The sequence below is a fragment of the Haliotis rubra genome, unplaced genomic scaffold, assembly GCF_003918875.1.
Source record: "Haliotis rubra isolate DU_JTF1 unplaced genomic scaffold, ASM391887v1 Scf163, whole genome shotgun sequence".
In the NCBI taxonomy this organism is placed as follows: domain Eukaryota; kingdom Metazoa; phylum Mollusca; class Gastropoda; order Lepetellida; family Haliotidae; genus Haliotis; species Haliotis rubra.
In genome coordinates this window covers 1,056,878-1,080,387 of record NW_025765592.1, presented here as the reverse complement: position 1 = coordinate 1,080,387, position 23,510 = coordinate 1,056,878, and the positions used below count along the sequence as shown (strand labels likewise).

The window sequence follows — 23,510 nt, the reverse complement described above, 5'->3', positions numbered from 1 at the left end:
GTTATGAACACCACCTTTCCTGGTTGGTAAGAGCTGCTAGCCACACCATCTGTTAAGAATGAAAAGAATTCTTCTTTGTCCTTTTGATTCTTTTGGAAAAGGAGCAATCATCATAGGTAGTCTAGTATAACGGGAAACTTTTCTTCTACTGCCTTTTCTTCGCTTTTCTCATGTTGTCTCCTTCAGGCTACCTTCTTTGTAGATGTCCCAAGCAATGTCAATATGATGGCACTCCTCCAGTTGTCTCTTCATCTATAGTAAGAAGAAGTAAAAAAAAATCACCAAACGTCTGGGAATCACCTCTATGCAGTGCATGAACAACGGCAGCGCCATCAAACACTTTGGCATCAATGTCAGGAACAGAGTCATACTCAAGTGATGCAAGACAATCTAATAGCTCTGATTTGCTGTTTGGTAAATTAAGTTTTACATGAATTGATATGGATGGTGACGATGGATGGTTTTCATGAGAAAAGAATTGATATAAATCAATTTTTAAACTTATCCTATCTCATGGTATGCACTTCTCTCTCTATTTTTATCACTCGCTTGATAATGGTATTAGTACCTACACCGAAAGGTCGCACTCATTGCAATAAAGAAGTTGACTATCCATAGAACTTAGTTTTCCTTTTTTTACTTCTCTCTCCACTTCGACCAAGGCATGGAAACGTGCTGTAGGCTGAGTTGAATCAAATCTTCTGATCTCTCTCCCACCCGACCGCTCCCCCGCTCCTATACCTGTCAATCATCTCTGTAAAGCGTGTTGAGCGCTCAGATGGTCATGTGACATCTCACCACTGTCGTTCTATTTCTTGTGGCCCACTGGTGTGGACGTGTGTTAAGGTCTGTCTGCTACTCATCTCTACTTTTCAGGGGACAAGTAATTGATCTTCCAGGAAGAGAAAACACTGTGACAGTACACGTACATACGTAACGCACGCACGCACGCACGCACGCATGCACACACACACACACACACACACACACACTCACTCACTTAGTCACTCACTCACTTAGTCACTCACTCACTCACTCGTGTAGTAGTACTTCATACCTCGCAATCACAGTCCCGATCGACAGATCTAGTGACTATTTCTCAAACAACTGATACAGCATTGTCAGCGCCTACTGGCAATGTGTGTCTGTTTTCTGGATTGGCATTAACTTACCTAACCCGTGATGGTCCGGGTTAGAATATTGATCTTCAGTAACCCATGCTTGTCATAAGAGGCGACTAATGGGATCAGGTGGTCACGCTCGCTGATTTGGTTGACACATGGAATCGGTTCCCAACTGCGCAGATTGATGCTCATGTTGTTGGTCCAGACTCGATTATTTACTCACCACTGCCATATAGTTAGAATATTGCTGAGTGCGGCGTAAAATTAAACTCACTCACTCATTCATTAACTTACCTACAGTGACTTATTGTTGTCTATGGCGATCCCTCCAACTCCAGTGATATCAAGTTGAACAATCCCTGTTAGTTCGGCGTTTTCCACCAAGTGCACCGCTTCCATTCAGTGTTGCTCCCTTGTGCTCTGATAATGTATGGGTCGAGTGTTCACTCCAGTGCGTTGCTCTCACACAGACCGACGCTCCAGAGCAGCCCTACGCATTTGTTTGGTTCATCAATGCATGCCAGAGTGCTACTTCAGTTCGGCCTGGCACATTTTGTACCAGAGCGTCGCTTCACAAAGGGAAGAAGAGGACAGTGCACCGTTTCACTTCAGTTCACCATTCTAATTTGGTCCAACGCTTTGGCCCAGTGTGCCGCTTTCAAATGGATCAACGCTTCAAACCAGTGCACCGTTTTCAATCGGAACAAAGCTTTAACCCAATGCTCTGTTTTCAATTGGAACAACGCTACAGTCCAATACACCATTACCACATTGTACTGCACTTCGGACCCAGAGCAGCCCTACCCATGGGTCGCTTCTGTTTGGTTTGGCCTTTTAGACCAGTACGCTGTTCCCAATTTTTTCAGGGCTTCCAGGGGTTCAAAAATCCCATTGCCGGACGCCCGGGACAAGTCAGTTTTCATTTCGGGCAATCAAATAATGGTATCTTACTTGTCCGTGGGCTACTAGATAATTCTCACTTATGGTTTCAAACCGCAAATAAACTTGGATTTAATTTCATATCTGCTCAAAATGTAGCTATTACATTTCGCAATGATAATAAAGTAGAGTTATCTTTCTTTGCTATTTATCACTTTTCAATAAATAGTCCAGTAAACATTAACATCAAATACCATGTTGATTTCTTCTTTCATAATTACATCATCATAATTATGTCATAAAATCAGGGCAAGTGGAAAATTAGTCAGGACAAGTTACTTTCTTAAAGTCACTTAAAAAAATGTTGAACCCCTGGCTTCACACCAGAGCGGTACTCTTGCTGGGTTTACCGCTTTAGACCAGTGCACTGGTCCTGAATGACTCTTTAGTGCTTTAGATTACGCAACCAAACCAGACCACCCTGCCGAGTCATATCACCTGAACGAACCAGATCACAGGACCATTCTAGATCTTCTCTCACTGAAACAGATTGCCAATCCGATCACGATAGTCAAACCCACCTAGATCACTGAACCGATCCTGGTCACCAAACCAGACCAGTTTGCCGATCCAGCAGTATTTGCCGATCCGACAGCGTTCAGCATTCGCCGAATCATCTGTTCATCAGACTTTGCCTACCAACTCTAATGATTAACTGAATCGAACTGATTCCCTTTGTCGCATTGTGTTACTTCCAACACGACACATCTTTAGAATGCTCCTTAGGGTTCAGCAAATCTGTACCTACCAGCCGCCTTTAAGATGTTCAAATTGTTTTGGTTGTTTCAACACACATGATCAGTTGGTTCGCCGATCACCTACAACTATCTAGAGCAAGATACCAGATGATTTCCTTACTACATTCAACATGAAGGATCGGAACTTGTTAACACTGGTTTTTGACATCCTCATCGAGGATTGTGAACTTGTAACTAGATATGGTCAGTTTTGTCGTATCATACCAGCTTTCAACATGATGTTAATATTCAGGGCATTTGTGATGCACTGAATTCCTCACCATGGAGTGGCATACTATAAGGATGGCAATCTGACTTGGTTCTCCGGATTACACTACGGCCTGTGGGGCGCTAGAAGATTTTAGTCACTTATCCCACCTGGTACCCTTTTTCTGCTGGTTGAACACAAGGTAGTAGTTATGTCAGTAGCGCAGGCACTTGAGGTTCTGACAATCCCGGATCTTCAAGATTCCTCCTGTCACCGGGGCTCTTTTCATTCCAGATTTAATCTACCATCCGATCTTCCCCTTTGATGAATGATTTGGTTCAACGAATCAATCCTTCGATGTAGATATCATCTCTACAACTACCCGTTTGTGCATTACTAGACAAGCGTGGTATGCAGGAATATTTTACGAAGCTTTACTGAGTCCTGTTACTACAGACTACGTGTAACAGCGTTATGGTGTATCACTGGGTGTAATCATGTCCCACCATCTCCAATTTTGGCTGGACGAGTTGAATGTTTGCAGCAGAGTCTCTTTAAAGGTCGTTTGCTCCAGTACATCACCTGTACGTAGACACCTCTCTACATGGGTGGGGAGCTAACCATCTCAATCATCAAGTGGCAGAGCTGTGGTCTCCTGCAGACCAAATGTGCCACATCAATGTTCTGAGTTCAGGGCAGCCATTTTGGCAATCACTCATTGGTGATGACTTCTTCTGTCAACCAGCCTATCTGATCCGTTCGGACAACGCTGCAGTAGTGTCGTATATCAATCAGATGGGATCCACAGGTTCCCCACAACTCTTTCATTGGACCTAACAGTTCTTCCACTTGGTGGACTCAGTAAACAACACGGCAAATCACAGGGGTGGAAAACGTCATTGCCGATTCACTGTCCCACTCAGCTTGACCATATCCGACAGAGTGGAAACTGCATCCACAGATCTTCCAGACTCACTGCTTCCGATTTCGAGCCCAACAGTGGATATATTTGCAACCCAGTTCAAAACTCAGCTTACGAAGTCCATGTCACGGATTCTGGATCCTTTGGCATGGGAACAGGACTCAACGCCTTCATATCCACCCTCTCTCAGATCAATTCCCACAGTGAATCATACTTCCACCTGTTCACTCTACGATGATAAATGGAAGAACTTTGAAGCATATTGCAATGTGAAGGGCATTGTTTCCCCTACTACAGCGTCACCACAGATGGTAGCTGAATATCTCCAGCATCTACGTGCTTCCAAGAAGTTGAAGGGTTCAACTTTGGCCACATATCTCGCTGCGCTTAACACAGTAATAGCCACGGCTACAGGTGTCAAGGTATCGACTGTCCCGGAACTCCAGTCTCTCCAGCGATCATACAATGTTGCTGATCAATCAGCTTGGGATCTTTCTGTCGTACTTAGACATCTTACGTCAGAGAAAGATGAGCCTCTGGCGGAGAAGGATTGTGAGCATGTCTTATTTAAGATTTTCTTCTTCATGGCTCTTGCAACAGCTATTCGCATCTCCGACCTTCACACACTGGATGTCAAATGGGTGCGGTTTGAGAGGACATGACATGCCAAAGTTTTCTTAGGTTTGAGGTGGAACTTCATCACCAAAAACCAGTTGCCAGGACAGCTGGAGTGACTGTTCATCAATCCGCCACTGTCTACAATTTTGGGCCCTGACGACACTGTGGATCTTTCCCTATGTCCTGTCTGGGCTCTACGGGTCTATCTAGCTACTTCCAAGGACTGTCGTAGGCTACGTAAGAGACTATTTATTCGTCTGTCTACCGCCTCATCTGCCGAAGTTTTTCGTACCACCTTGGCATTCTAAATAAGGTCTACCATCCTTCGTGTCTATGCCTACGCTGACCTTCCTCCACCTACTATGGCCAACCCTCATGAGACGAGAGCCTTGGCTTCCACAATTGTTCGCTTCACGTCTTCGCCTGTCACTATCTCCGGGATCTGTCCGTCGATGTGGAGGGTCTTCACCAATTGGGTCCATTGGTTTTAGCACAGCAGTTGTCGTCGCAACCGCAGATAAAGAAGCAGTTCCTACCTTCGTGTCGGTATTGCATTCTGTATATCAATGAAAGATATCGATCCTATCTTTCTTGTTGGTATTGATTTTATTTGGGCATAGGTCACCTCACTTAGCTGGAACTTGGTTTCTGTCATACCCATGATTCAATGGACTGTGAAGCCAGTCTTGTACTTGTGGAGAGGTGGTCGACATTCCACTTGTTGTCCTCTACTCTCTCAGCAATTACGTCAGCAAAGTTTCCGATTACCTATATGGTTTTCGAAGCGTTCCGCTCCTAAGTTCCTTTCTCACCTTTGGTAAGATGGATTGGTACTGAATGTTAAAAGAGTTGGGCACCGGGCTGTTCTCCATTTCACTGCCTTCCAGCATGTGTCTGTGGGGGATGGTTTCGAAGCAGGGGCTGTCCAGATTTAGGTCTTCAACTTTAATTCACTGGGGCTTTCTGAGAAATAATGGGAGGCGAGGCTTACTTGCCAAACTGCGTCCTTTTGCTTGTCAAAAGTTGCAGCTGAAAACCACATTAATTCGGGACCACCCACTCCCTAGAGTTTTTTGCTGTGTAAGCCAAGGGGGTTTATAACTCAGAAGCAGCCTATCACAAGTATTGGAGTTAGCATATCGGGAGTTGGTGCTTTCTCCAGGCCTCCTTGTGCTATGCGACCTTACGGTTGTTGAGTTCACACAGGGTAATCTGCGGCCCACCATCCAGCCATGGGATAATGCATATCATGAGATAGGATAAGTTTAAACATTTGGAAATTTGGACTTTAAATTGTTTATTTATATCCTTTTCCTATCTCACGCGATGGATTCCCACCCGACCTTCCCCTCATCACAGATTACTTGGGGCTCCAAGACGAGAATGACAGTAGTGGGATGTCACATGACAATCTGAACACTTAGCACGCTTTACAGAGATGATTGACAGGTCAAAGTATATGAGTGGGGGAGTGGTTTGGTGGGAGAGAGGCCAGAAGATTTGATTCAACTTAGCCTACAGCACGTTTCCACACCTTGGTCGAAGTAGAGAGAGAAGTGCATACCGTGAGATAGGATAAGTATATAAATATACAATTTATAGTTAAAATTTACCTGACAATCAATGAACATCTAACTGAAGAGACTGTAGTCGTTTTTCAGGTCATTCGTTTGCTGTTTGATTTAGACTGAAGTTTTGTATGTGGTCGCTTGAAAAACGGGAGGAGATTTTTCTTGATGGGGTTGTGAATTGACTCCGTCATTTCCACAAAAACATCTTGTACAAACTTCTCATATTTGTCTTTTCCTGTTTTCTCCATTGATTTCATAGATGCTATGACAGCTACACCAACACAGTGATGTTCATTAAGGATCATCAGTTCAGGAGACTCTTCCAGGACCGGATTTCTCATCGAAGCAACTGTGCCACATAAGTTGTTGACTTGAGTCTTAAATGTCTGCTGTGAAGCAAAACCTTGTTCATTGCTTCTTGTATCCACATTGTCACCTTGCTTCTCAAACTCTTGCAGAATTCTTGCTTGTTCTGGTCCAGATATCACCCATCTAGTTAAGGCAACATTTTCTGTTGATCCAATTGCACCACCTGAGTGTTTTACAACTTTGCTGTTTTGTTCATGAGCTTGATCCAAAAGCATGGTAGAAAATGTGTTTGATGTTTTGGGGAAAACCCAAACTCTCCGAAGGGACTCTCTTTTGTCAACAGGAAGGGCTTTCATATCTCTGACAGCCAGCATGCATAGTTGGTGTGATCAAGAGCAAAGAACCAAGGGACAAGTTATTCCATTACCTGTACAGACACATGTTTCCTTTGCGATGGGACTTCACAAAGATTAGTATCATTGTGTCGAGATGAAGAATCAAATCCCAGTATTTGAATGTTGGGCTCTTTTCTGACATCCAATTTTTCCAGCCAGTCTTCAAAAGAGTGTTGAACATGAGATTCCAGTGAGGACATATAAGCATCTCTTTGAAGCTTTGCTAGTGATGAGACATGAGACGCCGAAATGAAAGATTCAGCTGTTCCTCTTGAGGCAATACCTGCTTCTGTTTGTGCTAAAGTCCACCCAGAATCTACCAACAAGTCTCCAACCATTTTCCATGAGGCTATGTCAATGTGAAGACATCCAAGCATGATAGTGTACATGTCTTCACCAAACACAATAGGCCATCTCCATTGAACATATTTTGTTAGATCAAAAAGTGGTTGGTCTACAGCCATGATTGGGAGTTGTCCTGTGACTGTCTTCATGATAGACATACCATGCCTAACCATGGTAAGGACTTGCTGCTTTGTCCTTAAAGAGAGGAGGGAGAGAACTTATTCCTGCTGCACCCTGTTCCTGGGATTGGCAAGAAGCATGAAATGTACCATTCAATAAACTCATCTTTTTCCAAATGTTCTTTAGCAAGAAGGCCAATGCAGTGCTTGATCCAAGATTCTTCTTTAGCTTTGGTGATGTCCTTGACTTGATGATGCATGTGAGTTCCACACACATTATCTCCCTCCACATTGCAGGCTACTGCAGGAACTATACAGTACCGTATATTTCCATAGATAAGTCAAATTTTGAAGACCAAAAAAATCAGCCTGTAGAAGGGGGTCAGCTTATCTATGGGTTACACTTTTGTCAAACTTTTTTTCTGGTTACCAGCAGTAAGAAAACAACATTGTATCGTTTCAGGTGAACAAACAAGAGAAAATGATTTTGCAGTAAAGACGTCAAATTGGCAATTAAACATCACGTGACAAGATTATTTACCTTTTCAGTTCTAATTTGTTTTAGCTGGGCATTGTATTATATGCAGGGATTAAGATTACCATGTGTATTTGTCTCATATACATCAAGAAATAGCAATCAGCTGTACAAATTTCCCGGCGATCTACCGGTGATTTATTTTAAACATACACAATAATATAACAGGATGAATTCTGATGCAGTGATCAGTAAAATATAATGCTCAATACTATTATGTAACCAAAAGAAATATATATTAGCACTGTGTAATTTTAATAACAGGTTTTGCTCTATAAATGTAAAATGTGTATGATCAACACTAAGGTTATACTGACCCTCATGAACATGGTAAGCGGAAGTTGTACACACATGGAATGAGGTGAAATAAGCATGCCATTTAAATTCACACTCGTTTTCACTGATGTTACTGTAAACTAGCGGTCCATGGATAACGAGGCGGTAATCAGTTCGTGATTGTTGATAATGTGTGAAATTAGTGTTTTTGCGGTTAGAAGAAAAACATACCCTCACGAACATGGTAAACGGAAGTTGTATGCACATGGAAATGGGTAAAATATGAAAGCCAGTTTGTTGACATGTGATCGTCCAGCTACAATAAATATGATATTTAGTAAAACAAAATATATTATCTATTTTCTGTCAACTACACTTCATTTCGAGGTGTGAGTAGACACAATATGATTGTGAATAATGCGAAGTTATAATTATCTGTAACTGCCAGTTGTCCGTGGTCTGAGTTGGCCACGATTGGGACATCGTAGGGGGTCGGCTTATGAGAAAACATACCATTTTGATACTGACTTTAAGGGTCAAGTTAGGGGGTCGTCTTATCTATGAGGTCAGTTTATCTATGGTTATATACGGTAACCGTAATAGTTAACGATCTTGAGATGGATGTTGTCTAGCATAAACCGATTGAAGTCGGCTAAGGAGTAGGTTCTGTACAGGGCGAGGCGTTCATTTGCCTCGAGGCTAAAATCGACTAAAGCATCCATGAGAAGTTGTAACGGTTCGGTGCCCACCTGACCTAAGCTTTTGTTCAGGGTCAAGAATTGATCTTGACTCAGCACTCAGCATAGGGCTGAATAAATATCAAGCACTTTGATGTCCACCCTGACGTAGTTGAATAACTGTTTTTCGATCAATGTCCACATGATAATAGCACAGTGCAAGGTTTTCTGCTATAATCCAGCAGGGGTAAGTCACATTGTGTTAGAATCGGAAATCCTTGATTTTTTGGTGGCCATCTTGGATGCCATCTTGTATTTTGGAAAATGGGCCCAAAAAATTGGGCACAACCCCAAAAATATGTTCTATCATGATGTTCCCTAGCGCTGTGCAAGGTCTGCTATAATCCAGCGGGGGAACGTCATATAGTGTTAGAATTGAAAATCTTTTATTTTTGGCGTTAATGGTAGTGTACAAATAATGTGAATTCACATAAGGAAGGAGGCCAAAAATATATTTTGAAACTACTGAGGGACAACTGTTTGTACTTTGACATTTTATTGCTGTCTTAAAGAAGCATTAAGATCTCATTGAGTACATGTATGTATACATTGATATAAAATTTGCTTTTGCTTGTACTCAGACTCAGTTTATTGCCAAAGTCTGATGTGCAGTATTAATACATGGGAGAAACTGTTTCACACACAAAGTTACTGTTAAGTTTCAGTTAGTTATATTTGCAAAGTGAAGAATGTCCTGACCCCATCTCATCTTCTGTTGGCGTTAATTCATGCATAATGAGGGTTTATAGCCTCTTTGTTAACTATACGTTTATTCACAGTGCAGTGTCTTTGGTATATTTTGTTTAATGCAGTATTACCCTGTCAGTGCTATTTTGTCATTTATGTGTATTTGTGGACCAATATATTTTGAGGTAGAATTTGAAAATGAATGTCTAGAATGGCATTCAAAGTATGAAAGATTTTATGATTGAAAAGATGTGACATGTACATATTGATATTGAAATATTAATAATATAAAAAAAACCAATAAATAAATAAAATAAATTAAAAAAATAAAAAGAATTTGGAAATCTTTTATTTTTGGTGGCCATCTTGGATGCCCTCTTGGATTTTTCGGAAAATGGGCCCAAACATTCGCGCACACCCCAAAAATATGTTTTATCATGATATTCCCCAGCACTTTGCAAAGTTTCATGCTTAAGTCTGGTGTGTAACGATCAACTTCAAAATCAGACCTAAGCCACTGCACTATAATTCATTAAATTCATTGTTAATCTGACTTCTGTGAGATCACAATTAGTGAAATCAGACTTCCCACTGTGCCCATTTGTAACAAACATTTTTTTTAACATAAGGGGGAAAGTGATGAATAATAACTGTAAACAGGATAAACTATAAACCAAATTGTAATTATCATATTGAGGGATAAATTGGTTGAAATATGTTTCATTTGACAGTAGAAATCTGTACTTCTGTGTAATGTAATGGCTTGAAGGTAATATTTGTAACACAAACCAAATATTCAAGATTAGAAGATGGTATGTAGAGGTTTTGGTGAATGATAGCCATGTTCGAAGCCTATATCATATACCTTTGAAATCATGTTGAAAATATTCTTTTTCAGATTGCCCAAGTTGCAAGATGCGATACTCACTTGCCAAAGGAGGATGCATGCATTTCAAATGCCCAGAATGTGCTCATGAGTTTTGTAGTGGCTGCTCCCAACCCTTCTACAAACAAGGAGTAAGTAATTACACATTACATATATTGCATGTTTTACATAATTCTGACAAATATCCTACTGCTGCCATAATTCCTGATTTTGGCTATCATCACATTATAAAAGTCTTTAGATTTTCAACAGAATTCCTCTTTGCTATCAACTATCCATAATTGGTTGTACAGACAATGGTGTCCTGCTCTTGTGCATGTGTAATGTGGGAAGGCTTTGGAGTTTCTCACATTGTCTGTAGTCTATAGTTTCAGTTTAACTTTTAAAGATACTTGGTATCTTATTGATGCTTTGACTTGTTCTTGGATCCAGTCACAGAAGTTATTGGAGGTGAAGTGTTATTTGACAAGTAGCATGACGATGGGGGTATGAGACCACTTCTGCTCAGGGCGTTATTTCTGGCCAATTCGGTACCCATCAGCTACTAAAAAAGAACACCCCGAGTGTGGGACATTGTTGGATATCTCCCGCTGAGGGTGTTAATTTTTTTTTTAATTCATTTAATTTTTAATTTCGGAGATTTTACTATCGGAGAGTGCTGTGGAGATACGATCCTCGATCGTATTCAACTTCGCTTCAGCCAGATGCTGCACGACAGGCGCGGCGATGATCATTGACAATAAACCGCCACCAGCCACACCAAGACCCATGCTGGCTGCTACGAGCATAGTGTCAATGCCATCAATAGCATTCACAACTCTGTGGTGCTTTTTTTGTAATCTGATTCGCACATCACCCACCTGTTTGAGTTGATGTTTGATGTCGCTTATTTGTCGCAAACAAAATCCATCCACAGTTTCCAAAGTTTGAGCTACAATCCCATCTTGATATAATATAGGTTATGAAATGACCTTCAAATTGTTCTCTGACAATATTTTATTAGTATATTTAAGGCTGATAAGGTTCACATTTTCGTATAAATAAATACGCTTGATTGAAATGGTATATACAGTTCACCTAGAATAAAAACAAAGACCGTCACGAGGTTTGCAAAGGGGACTGTTCCTGGTTGAACATAAATACGACAAAAGTTGATGTTTATGTTCCTTACCCCAGCGTATTGTTAACCCACCCAAAAGTTTCACATCTTCACATTTCCAAGATGGAGTTCAATAATAAGTGCAGAGAGAAATTTTATACTGGAATCAGGATTAAAAATCATGGTGGTATTCAGCAATGTCAAACATTAATAGTGCACTTTTGGTGGTGGGGCTAACATAGAGCCTGGATGTGCTAAATGGTAATAACTCAGTATTTCATCAGACGAATATGGATATTCTACGAGACGAATATGGATATTCTACGGTCAGTCCATCAATTCATTATTACATCAAAACGTTTTGATTCATAAAGTTTTGTAGCTTCTCTTATTTTTTTGTTATTTGTATCAACTGGCCACGAAACAAAACCAAGATAAATTGTTGATATCCATGATTGTTATTATTCAGAGATAACTTGTTATAACCACTATAAATATGTATTATGCACAAATGTGAACCTTCACATGTATTATGGAGCGGCATTTATATAAGCCATTTAGGCTTGTTTGCCAATCCTTTTCTTTCTTCTTGAATAGAATAAAATATGTTTAAACCACATAGAGCCTGTGTGATCTGGTATTCGCCAAATTTGTATGGAATTACGTTCCGGAGTGAAAGACATGAAAACAATCCCATAATTTTTCAGTTCGGTGACATAACCAAAATCATCTTCAACCATGTATGGGAAGGTAAGGGTAATATTCATTAACCAGTCAATTTTTGGTGATGAGATCATCATCCATTTGTCATTGTCGATGCGTAGAAGATGGTACAATGTGCCTTTTAACTCATTAAGCCCAAGAGACACTTCACTACTCAACACCTGGAACCCTCGCTGATTGCCCGGCTCGCTGTTGCGAGCTAATTAGAGCTATTCACACCTGATTTCCCTGGCAGGTTTCAGGGATGACAGGAAACTGTCTAGTCGATACAAACAAGCTCTGATTGTTTAATTGTGTAGTAAAGATACAAGCTAAAAGAAAGCTGGTGTGAATACATATCATGTATTTCAATTTTATTGCAAGTTTCTCTTGTAGACCTTTGGCGGCTTGTACATTTATGTTTTATCAACATATGTATGTATTCTTTGTATGTAAGAGATGAAACATACATAAACAAATTCTTTCTCTTATATCATTGTGTGAGGTTTCATTTTACAAAATACCTATGACAATGACATACTGTAATTTACATACATGCTTTATAATCTTCTACGATATTAGCGTTCTTGCCGATAGATTTCTACTGTATACTGAATATTTCAAGGAAGTACTATTACGCTAGTCTGTGACTAACAAAGAGCACATTCATAACTTTGTTTCATTTAGATTTAATGCGAAAACATACGTTATCATACGAACATACATATAAAAATTGTATAATACACATTCCTTGTATAGACATGAAACAAAGAGTCACGTGATAGGGCGTCATCAAATTTCCCGAATAGAACATTCAGTATCTCAGTCGCTCAATATAGTGGCTGATCATTAGTTGTCTATGACCAATCGTATCATGAGATACCTGTCACTGAGGAAGGGACAGGTGATGGGGCGTGGGCGAAATTTCTGAAGACCACGTTTGGTCACTCAACAGCTGGATAGAGATTGATTATTGGCTATACCGTTGACAAGTCGATATGCTGGGTTTCGGCTTTAACAACTCAAGCTATCATGTAACAGTTTGTGTATTGTAAACATACATAATCGTAACGATGTATGAAATATACACATAAGACAAATAGGAGTAGATAGATCTCAGAGATCGAAAACACATTTTAGTGTTTTTCGATAAGTAAACCAAAGTGATTGAAATCCATCCATTGAGTAGAGATAGTATTTATCGCATGATATTGCAGTAAGAACCCACCTTCCTGAGAAGAGGACTACAATGAAGGAAAAACAGAGGCGCAACTGTGGATTTAATGGCCGAAGGTGTGGAGGTTCTAGTGGACTACCCCAATCTTGAAATAGAATACTAATAATAAGCCTAAAAGATTTTAGCTATGTGGCAACTTGCGTCACCAGCATAATTGTTACTAGCCAAAGAATGCTAAGGCCCAAATGACGAAACGTCGCAGGTCTAATTGGGAGCGAACGACGCCAGGCCCTGATACTTAACTTAACTGTTACTAGATTCCCCGAGTGAAAACCCGGGAAAGACTGGGTAAGAAGGTAACCCAACCGAGGTTCCCGCTGGAAAGCAGGTAACCGGAAACCCTAATTAAAATATATACAGTCATCCCTCGTAATAACACTCTTCGCGATACCGCGGATTCGGTTAAACCGCGGGGTAATTGGTGGCTCCCATAAAAAAAGTTGCCCAGTCATCACACATATTCACGTCATCGAAAATAGCACACCAACAAATCCGCTCTTGAGCTCTGGTTAATCACGTTGTAAACTAGTGAAATTCAGTGCGGATTGCAATTAACAGTGTTTATCGTACATATCCATGTTTTTTCAGATGCTTAAAACATGCCGGGTCTTTTTCAATACAAATTGATGAACAGCGAAACATCGTAATAACTTTATCATAAAGACATGTCGATTATCAGCCGAGTACTTACGTTTGCTATGATGCAACACACCGCGTAATTGCGCGGGTAAACACCGCCATCCCAGAATGTATGATGTCAGAAAACACATTTTATTTGATTAAATTCAATCCCATTTTCATTCATTAAAACTGTTTACAATAACAACGGAGAAACCGTGAGTGAAATGGCATTACCTCATTCCATACAACGCCCGCTTACCACATTCGTGAGGGTCCGTTTTTCGCGCCTACTGCGATAGCACCAATTTCACATTTTTCTCAGCAATCACTTAACAGATTACAGCCTTGTCATCCATTGACCCCAAGACCGGCGTTATTGACTCATTGAACTCATATTTGACAATTAATTGCCAACATTTTGTTTTACAATCAAAGTGGCACGTGCAGCGGGGAAGTCAGCGGTGACTTGTCAAACTGTCTCCTACGTAAAATGTATCCAGCCAGGTAACCCAAAGTGCTTAGCAATGCTTATTATTATGTTAAATATGTTTAGTAGAAAACATGCATTATACTTATACGATAGCAATATATAAGATCTCTGTTAGAATAACTGCTTGACATATAAATTATTCTGATAATGAAATAGAAATTCTTGGATGTTATATTTTCGGATCGTTTTTAACTGAATCACCGGTACATTGGACCAAAACATCGATGTGTGCCCAGCTGATTGCTATTTCCGGCTTAGTTGAATAACAGGTAGCATGACAGGAATAACAATTGAATTATCATGTCTTGTGATGTTTGATTGCAAGTTTCATGTACATACATCTATTTTTGATTTACAAAGTTTTGTTTTTTTTCACCTCCAACAATACGATATAGTTTTGACTGGGCACAATACACGAAATAGCAGTTTTGTTATGTCCATGGAAAATACGATTTTACTTGGCCTTTGTTCCGCGTTATGTAATCGTTACTATAACGCGGGGGGTCATCTATGGACCCCAAGACCCGCGTTATGGCGAGGGATGCCTGTATATTCTTATGAGTTATGTTGAAAGGTAGCCCACAAGAACCACGCCACCTAGCACAACAGTGCTACCCCACACCATACGGCTAAGGCTGAAGATACGCGTACCCGCCATGATTGCCTCATATAAGAAATTCACTTACCTCTTTAATATGTACTTACTTGAAAATTTGTACCAAGGCATCGTTTATATCGCTGATAAATTGATGAACCCCTTTACTGCTAAGGTGTGTCCCATCCCACTGGAACCAGGATGGGTCCGTGGCCACTATATGTGGATGGGGAATTACTACAAAGTTAGGAAATTATAGGCGTAAACATTCCCTCTGGATTATGGTTGCCTTATTCCTGTGGATTCCACAGACACATACAGAATGGAAATGAATTTTTTTAACTAAGTCATAGCTATCCCTAGTGGTATGCTTAAAAGAGTTATGCAGTTATCTCCCTTGGCTGTGACATCACAACATAGTTGTTGAAAACCTCTCAAAATTTTTCTGTATGGACAACACAGAAGACGTGTTTACAGAGTGGAAGTGTTTTCAAAATTTTCAAAGAACTACACGACTCCCGGTCAGTAGTGTCGCATTGGTTGATGTTTCTGACCATCGCATTCTATATTTTGTACATATTGCTTGCGTTTTATTCTACTTTATTGGACTCTACTTTTCCCGCCAAAAAAGCACATGTCACAAGAGCGTCTCTGCACGTGTTTTGTCTGTGCCTCGTGCTTCAAGGGTCCTCCCTCAAAATTTTCAAAGAACTACAAGACTCCCGGTCAGTAGTGTCGCATTGGTTGATATTTCTGTCCATCACATTCTATATTTTGTACATATTGCTTGCGTTTTATGTTACTTTATTGAACTCTACTTTTCCCGCCAAAATGCATATGTCACAAGATGCGTATCTTAAGATGTTCATTGTGTCTATAACTTTCCGTGTAGTCCGTGTTCCCCATGGCATTTCGACCCATGGCCACGGCTACTCAGTCTGTTGATCTGTCGGCGTCCACGGGACAAACACAGACACAGATGGCTATCAATCCAACCGTCCCAGACGAGACCACGGGTCGAGGTCTGTCAGACTGGTTCATGCTGGCGTTGGGTATGGTTCCATGGCTTCCGACCTTCCGTCCTGGTCGACCCCTATGCTCAGGACCCACGGGATCCCCAGCTCAAGACCCGGATATTCTGGCCACCATCCCTCAGCCAAGCGGATATTCTGGCCACCAGCTGGTCGGTGGGCTGGCATCTCAGGATATGTTCCGGATCAGCCTGACACGGATGTCGACGAGGTCGATGGACGGCAATCTTTTTTTTTTTGCCAGCATGGTGGGGTTGTAGCCGCAACAGCTCAACGACAGCGGCAGTGGTTGGGGCACGCCCCCGGGGTCGTTAGCCGCACAACTCGTATACCGCCGGCAAGAGCCATAGTCTAGAGTCTATTTTTTTGTAGACAGTTGGGATGCTTTATAGTCTGTACCCGGGTAGTCAAATATCAACCATGGAGTGAGCGTATTAAGTTTTCACACCTCACTGAGCAATATTCCAGTTTATGGCGGCGACCTGTAATTCATCAAGTCTGGACCAGACATTCCAGTGATCAACTAGTGCTTTGATCTACGCACTTGGTGAGGTGTGGTGACATTGGGTTTCACGTCGTCCTTGAGAATATTTCACTCATATGACGACGTGCATGCGTTGTATGTGTATGTGCGTCTGCTTGTACTAACCCAGACTTCAGCTGGGTTTATAGTGTAAGCCCACTGAGATACCATACTGCAGTGAAGCATGAATACCCTACTCTGACACATTATACTGACTCCAAGGAGCCCAGTCCTTGTTGTACCCATTAATGCCGAGCGCCAGGCAGGGACGAACAAGTACCATATTTTAACGTCTTTTGGTATAACACGGTCTGGGATTGAACCCGCGACCTTCCGCTCTCCGGGCGGACGCTCTAACCACTACACTACAGAGGTGGTTTCTACGCACTTGGGATACGGTGGCACATTATGTTACCCACGTCAGCAAGCCTCACCACCTGATCCCATTAGTCACCTTTTACGACAAGTTCAACGGGTCTCACGTGCCATCTATTGCCATCCTTCTCTGGTTAATGGCATTTGCAATTCTCACCTTAACTCCTGGTATAAGGGACTCGGGGGTTGTCGATCTCGTCTCCCCTCGACAATCTGTTACGCTTGGCATTGTATAAGGTAGCTATATATTTTTTCATCATCTGAGCCTATTACTTTGTCTACTACTTTGGGTATTCACCCGTTCCATTGGAATCTACCTCTGGCCACGGCTTCCAAACAACCCGGTACAGTTGTTTAAAGTACTCTGTATCACATACAAGAGTCTAAATGGCATAGCACCAGAATTTCTAATCGTTTCAGTGAATTGCCCCTTCAACCACCCAGACAACTGCAATCTGGAAGCAATTCTTATTGAATTCTCCTTCTTACAGACTGCCTTGGCCTCTTATTGAGAATGCTCTTTCAGTGGTTGCGTGCCATCACTGTGGAATAGTCTGTTCCTCGCTATAAACTGTTTCCATGTTTTTATTGCGTTCAGATCACATCTTTCAACGCACCTCTTTCACTGTACTATTAACTCCAACCTCACTTTGTAGCGCTTGAGCATCCACCTTGTGGTTGGATTTCGCGATATGTAACATTCATTATAATTATATTATTATTATGACTTAATTAGCAACACCACTGCTATATTCGAGGCCAGGGTTCAAACTCACTCTGCTGTCCCACGAGGCGTCAGCAGTTCAGGTAGTACATGCCTCGGCCCAGGTGACGGCCCGGTGAATGAATCAGTTAACGGGGATGACACGTGTGTTTTCCTGCCAGCATGCACTGTCAGCTGAGCGCTCCATGGGGAGGCACGGGTGATATACCGTTAGGTTGGAAACAAGACTGATATCCAGTCACTGAATACAGGCAAGTGTGTTTATTCATTTGCCTGTATATAACCAGCAGGGTACATGGGTACCTGGTGGGATAAATCGTGTGGCTATTCAATTTTCTCGCCTCTTGGCAGCCTGGGTTTTCAGGGGTAATAACAGGTAACATGTCAACACCTTGAGCATGTGCCTTGTACCTGGAAAAGGCGTGTTATAGGGCACATTTATTGTTCTACCAAGTGCCTATTATCCCTCTGCATTCTGACGGATCTTGGAAGGTTTATTCTGTCGTTTGTTTACTTTTTCATCATCCTCATCTCCCTAAACACGCTCATGGCATCTTCCGTTGGTCTACCTACTTCTGCCATGCTTTGCGACCTTGTGTTAAGCTGGGCCCTGTCTCGCTTATAGCAATATACGCTATATGGCGTAAGTTCATGAGCGCAACGGGAGCCAGGAACCAGCTTGGGAACCAGCTTAGACCTTGTGTAAGCCACAATATAACGAATTATTTCATTTTCTGATAAATAGTATTTACTGCGGACTGAATGACGCTGATTGGCCGAGAGCTCATACATTGTAAATGGCCGCCATAAACATCGTGTTGTTAGGTTGTAGAGTGTTACGGGTGGACATGAGTTTAATCATGGGTTTAATCAATGGTGCATTGATTAGTATGTCCTTTTCTTTGAAGGTACGTTTCTTTAGACATATGACGCGCCATTGGAGATGCGCTGTAAGAATTTTATGCACCATGTGGGACTTTATTCTGTGATCTCGTGTCTGCGTTCACTGTACAACGTGGCTGGACAATTCAGTCACAATCTTGTCAATACGAAGGTTTAGCATCCTCGGCTAGACAAGCCCATGTCAACCTTGTTAAGATGGGGTTGTTTTTTCCTCGCCAGTGCTTCCAATTGATAAGGATTTCTCACATCTGTTCTCGAATTATCCCAAACTTTCGTTCACATTTAAATCATGTTCCTCCTAGTCCAAGGGAGTTTTAAGGTTTTAGCCCATGCATACTAGATCGATATCTTTTCATATTGCGGGTACCTTGTCTTGGGTATCGCGTAGCTTCCTCACCCAGGTTTTGAGGATTATTTGGCAATTAATCAAGATACCGTGGTTGTCATGTCAGCCCACGAGGGATGCTTGCCCACTCCTCTTTGGATGTTGTTTTTCAGGCAGTTTTCTGATGCCAATCACGCTTGAGGGTTTGTGTTAGACTATTCCGCAGCACTAGTACCATCTCGCCTCTTGACTGGAGAAGAACTTCCAGAACAATCCAATGAGGAAATTGTTTCACCAATCTCTGGATATTTTTCATTGTTCTGATATCGATCCTCCATTTTTTATGTTGAGGGGAATTCAGATTTCTTAGCGGATTTCTATCTTTATCTTCGTGACGTTAAGACACTGAAACAGTCCTATGGTGGACTACAGATCAGCAATCATTTCTGTTTAGGATATACAAGGACTAGCAGTGGTTCTAACAGCTTGATCTACAAGCCGATTAGATCATTCCAGTTACGAATTTAATTCTTTACTTATTCTTTTATTTTTTCAGCTCCTAGTCCTACAATCTTCCCTGCGTTGGCTTTATGTCTCATTCTGTAGTCCCTCCAGAAGTCTTCCAAACCTATGTAGGAAATTCCTTGACATTTCTTTTCCTTAATAGATGGAGTTTCTCCTTGTCATTGATACAGCTTCCAGTTTCAGAATACCAGAATTTTTGCCATAGACTTTAGCCAATCCCTTTACAGGAGGCTATGGATGGCTGTCATGTAGCACTTTACCAGTTTTTCTTGCCAAGAATCGGGCATCTGCTAGCGGTCGGCTCATCCACAGAGTATCCCAGATTCTAGAAGTATTCCCCTACATCTGCCTCTAGATCAGACTGAACTAGAGTCCTATGACCCCAACCTATTCTAGCTCTGAGATGATATGCTCGGCGAAAATACTCCCTCCATATCCAGATGTATTTTGAAGCCGAAATCACTTACCGGAAGTTTTTAGTGACATCAGTTTAAATGAGAATCGGGTCAAATAGACTATTACAGAACCACCTGTGAGGTTTTGGACAGGAAGTGGCGTCAGTCTTCTCCAAACACCAAATATTTCTCCCTCACGAGTATGATCCTTCCCTTTAGGTAATTGAATACTAGAATATCCAGGGAATGATCATTCATATAATTACATTTCATCACCTAAGTCATAGTTACCCTAATTGTTATGTCATAGACTATAGCAGGATAATTAGTGGTATTGCTGTATTCATCATCTGCATAAACCCTCCTTCCTTTGTGTGATTCTGGCAGCCATTGGAGATCTTGATTGCATATTATCCCCACGCAGGAGATCGTTTTCTTCAGAAAAAATTGGCTGATCGTCACAGCCAAGGGAGATAAGGAGGAGCCATCACATTTTTGTTTACACAGGACTGTAAGTTTACTAATAATTACTAACAATACATGTAACCCCAACGCCTGTTTAGTGAACAATAGCATTATGCTTTAAAGGTGGCCTGCATGACACCAGCAGCTGGGGCCTGGATGTCGACCACTTCGCAGCTTGTGACTTGAGCCAACTCCATTTGATGCATTTGGAGCTCCCTGGTCTGGCTCTTGCCGCGAAACTTGGCAGTCCTTTTCCATAGATCAGATTGTAGCTGTACCATGCATAAATAGGCCTTAAGGGCTGCTATTGGGCATGTGGATTGACCAGGTGTTGGAAAATATCTACCCTAGAAGAAACCAAAGAAGGCCACGCATAATATACTGCTTTGAAGAGGCATGCTTCATTATGATGAGGAACAAATGTGCCTAAGATTGTTGTTCACTACTTTTAACAGATCCAGCATAATAGGTTTTCTCCTGTCCTGCACGCCCACTGGACTTGTACATACCTGTTATCAGTTTATCGGTGCAGTCCTGGAGGCCTACACCAATTTAGGATATGCTGTATCTTTTCAAGACCCAAGAATGTTAATTGAGATGCTGGGCCAAAGCGCCTGGCACTGGGTTGTGCCCCTGTGATCCCCAGTCAGAAAGTTAAATTAGGTAGTGCATGATTTGTATGCCTGGGAGGCGTTGACAGTCTCAAAGACAGCACATGATATTCAAAAGGTAAGCATTTATCAAAGTAGAATTTACCTTCGAACTGTACCCCCATCATCCTTAGCAGTGCCCCCGACCCAAGTGTTGAGACTGAGCAAATGATGTATTAGACGAAAATCATACCGACTGTTTCTTTGGGACTAGACCTATTGGGGATACTTGCAAATTAGCAAAGGGGAGTGTTAAACAGCCCAGCCATTCTATTCAGATCCTCCACCTACCCTATCCCTGTGTGTAAGCTGACTTTAAATTTTTTTTCGCCCTTGAAACTCGAGCTGGAAACCAAATGTAAAACCTTTGATATTGTGCATCTGTTGCATTGGACTGACCATAAAGATGCAACCAGGGAGTTAATCTATCTAGTCTGACGGGTGTAGGAGCCAAAGACCTTACCTCTGTTTCCTCTGGTTGACTGCCTTGGGCTGGTGATGCGTGGGCCCATACTGTTGTTGGATAGGGGGTCGTTGTACCCCGGTCCTCAAAGCAGCTGGTCAGCCCATGCTAAGCGTCGTTGCACTTGCTGCATCTGTGCGGGTACACACAACTGTACCTTCTGCATCCATGCGGTTTGTTGAATGCAAAGCAGATGTTGAGCACTGGATCTAACACACTAGGAACAGACTGCTGACCAGGATAAACACCTACCTGTTGGCGCCCGACTGCGGGTCATGAATTTTAACCATAACTCACCGTCAATTCTGTCCCAGCTGCCGGAGAGGGTCTCGCCATTCTGTGTCGAAATTGCTGGTCACATAGAATCCAGGCTTCCTGTCCAAATCTTAATTCCGCCGAAAGCGGATTGTCTCCATGTAAGAGAGGAGACTTTGCACGATAGATAAACTGAAATGTTTACCGAGGTATATGCTCATGTAAACATGAAAAGCGGATGTCCAGCTGCCAAGCGTTAGTTTTTTAGCTGGAGCTTTGACCGGTTTAAAAATCACCCTACCTGTTGTGTCCGTTGTAACGGTAAGTGATTCTCCCTCTTCGAACCCCCGTCAACAGGGAGAAGCGTGCCGATGTCGACATACTCACCTCTCCATACTTTTTCCCTTGTTTGTTGTTTGACGTGTGCATCAATGGCTTCCGCGTAGAAGACAAGGGATTCCCCCGAAGGTAGCATTTGATTGGTTGATGCGTCACCAGGAGCCTCGCTCTGAGAAGACGGGTTAACCCTGCCTCGCTCGCACTCAGCGAAGGAATACGCGGGGAAATTGGAAGCGCTCACAGAAGACGAATGGCCGAAGTTATTAGCTCCTGACTGCCCCAAAAGCGCCCATATTTGCTGCAATTGCTCTCTTATCGGCTCATTAACATTGTGGGGGTTAGGTAATGCGTGATCCGTTTGGTTGGAGTCGGTCACGGTGGAAGTCAAAATGCCTGACAGTATGGACACAAAATTATTACGAGGAACGTAATGAAACTCACCATCTGCTGATGCATCCATGGTGATTGGTACTCCGTTCACCTCCCTCGGTGTTCCAGTTGTGTCCCGTGGTCGCTTCGACCCTCTTACCAAACGATGGGTGATAGCTGCTCGGCGTTTTGGTGGCATGCTTGTCGGCGGTTAAATCGAAGGACTTCAGTGATTTATCGATATATGCAGCTACAGATTATTAGCGAGGAAGAAAGACAGCCGTACGAATCAAGGACTTGAATTTAAACCAAAATTATAGAAGTATTTGCAGCGGAGGAGATACAGCAAGTGAAAGAGAAAACGGTACGAGTATGCCCGGTGAACGGCTGACGCGAAGTGATGTGTAAAGAATTACTGTTAGATTGATGACGTAATGCACGAGGTGTTACGCATGAGTGACGTAATTTTCAGGGAGCTGCGCGAAGTAAAAATGTAAACATAACTGACTGACTGACTGAGTTTAGTTTTACGCCGCTTTTAGCAATATTCCAGCAATATCACGGAGGGGGACACCAGAAATGGGCTTAACACATTGTGCCCATGTGGGGAATCGAACCCGGGTCTTCGGCGTGACGAGACAACGCTTTAACCACTAGGCTACCCCACCGCCCTTGTAAACATAAGATAGCATACCTGCAATAAAAACATTTAGTAACTAGTACTAAATGCCATTATTTTCATATACATTTTACGCACACAGCCAGTACATAAAACATAATGGTTTGCTGTACATGTAACTATAATCTTCACCTTCACAAATTAAAGTACACGTATTATAGAATTCAAAAAGTGACTCGATACTGAATTATTATAATGTATAAACTTGCAGTTTAATCCCCCCAAATATTTATGAAGATGGGCGTGCCTAGATTTATACTGAATGTAAACGAGGTTCATAAGATTACAGATGTGCATGCATAAACATTACAGAGAGGGGCGTGACTCCTAAAAGCAG

At 42.0% G+C, this 23,510-nt stretch overlaps 1 protein-coding gene across 1 annotated transcript in view; it reads left to right on the top strand.

Moving 5' to 3' along the window:
• Nucleotides 1-23,510, top strand: part of LOC124271750 — a 387,369-nt gene that overhangs the window by 261,617 nt on the left and 102,242 nt on the right. Inside the window, exon 19 of the mRNA XM_046706916.1 lies at nucleotides 10,421-10,539. Within this exon, the coding sequence (XP_046562872.1) occupies nucleotides 10,421-10,539 (119 nt within the window). The remainder of the gene's footprint in view (nucleotides 1-10,420; nucleotides 10,540-23,510) is intronic.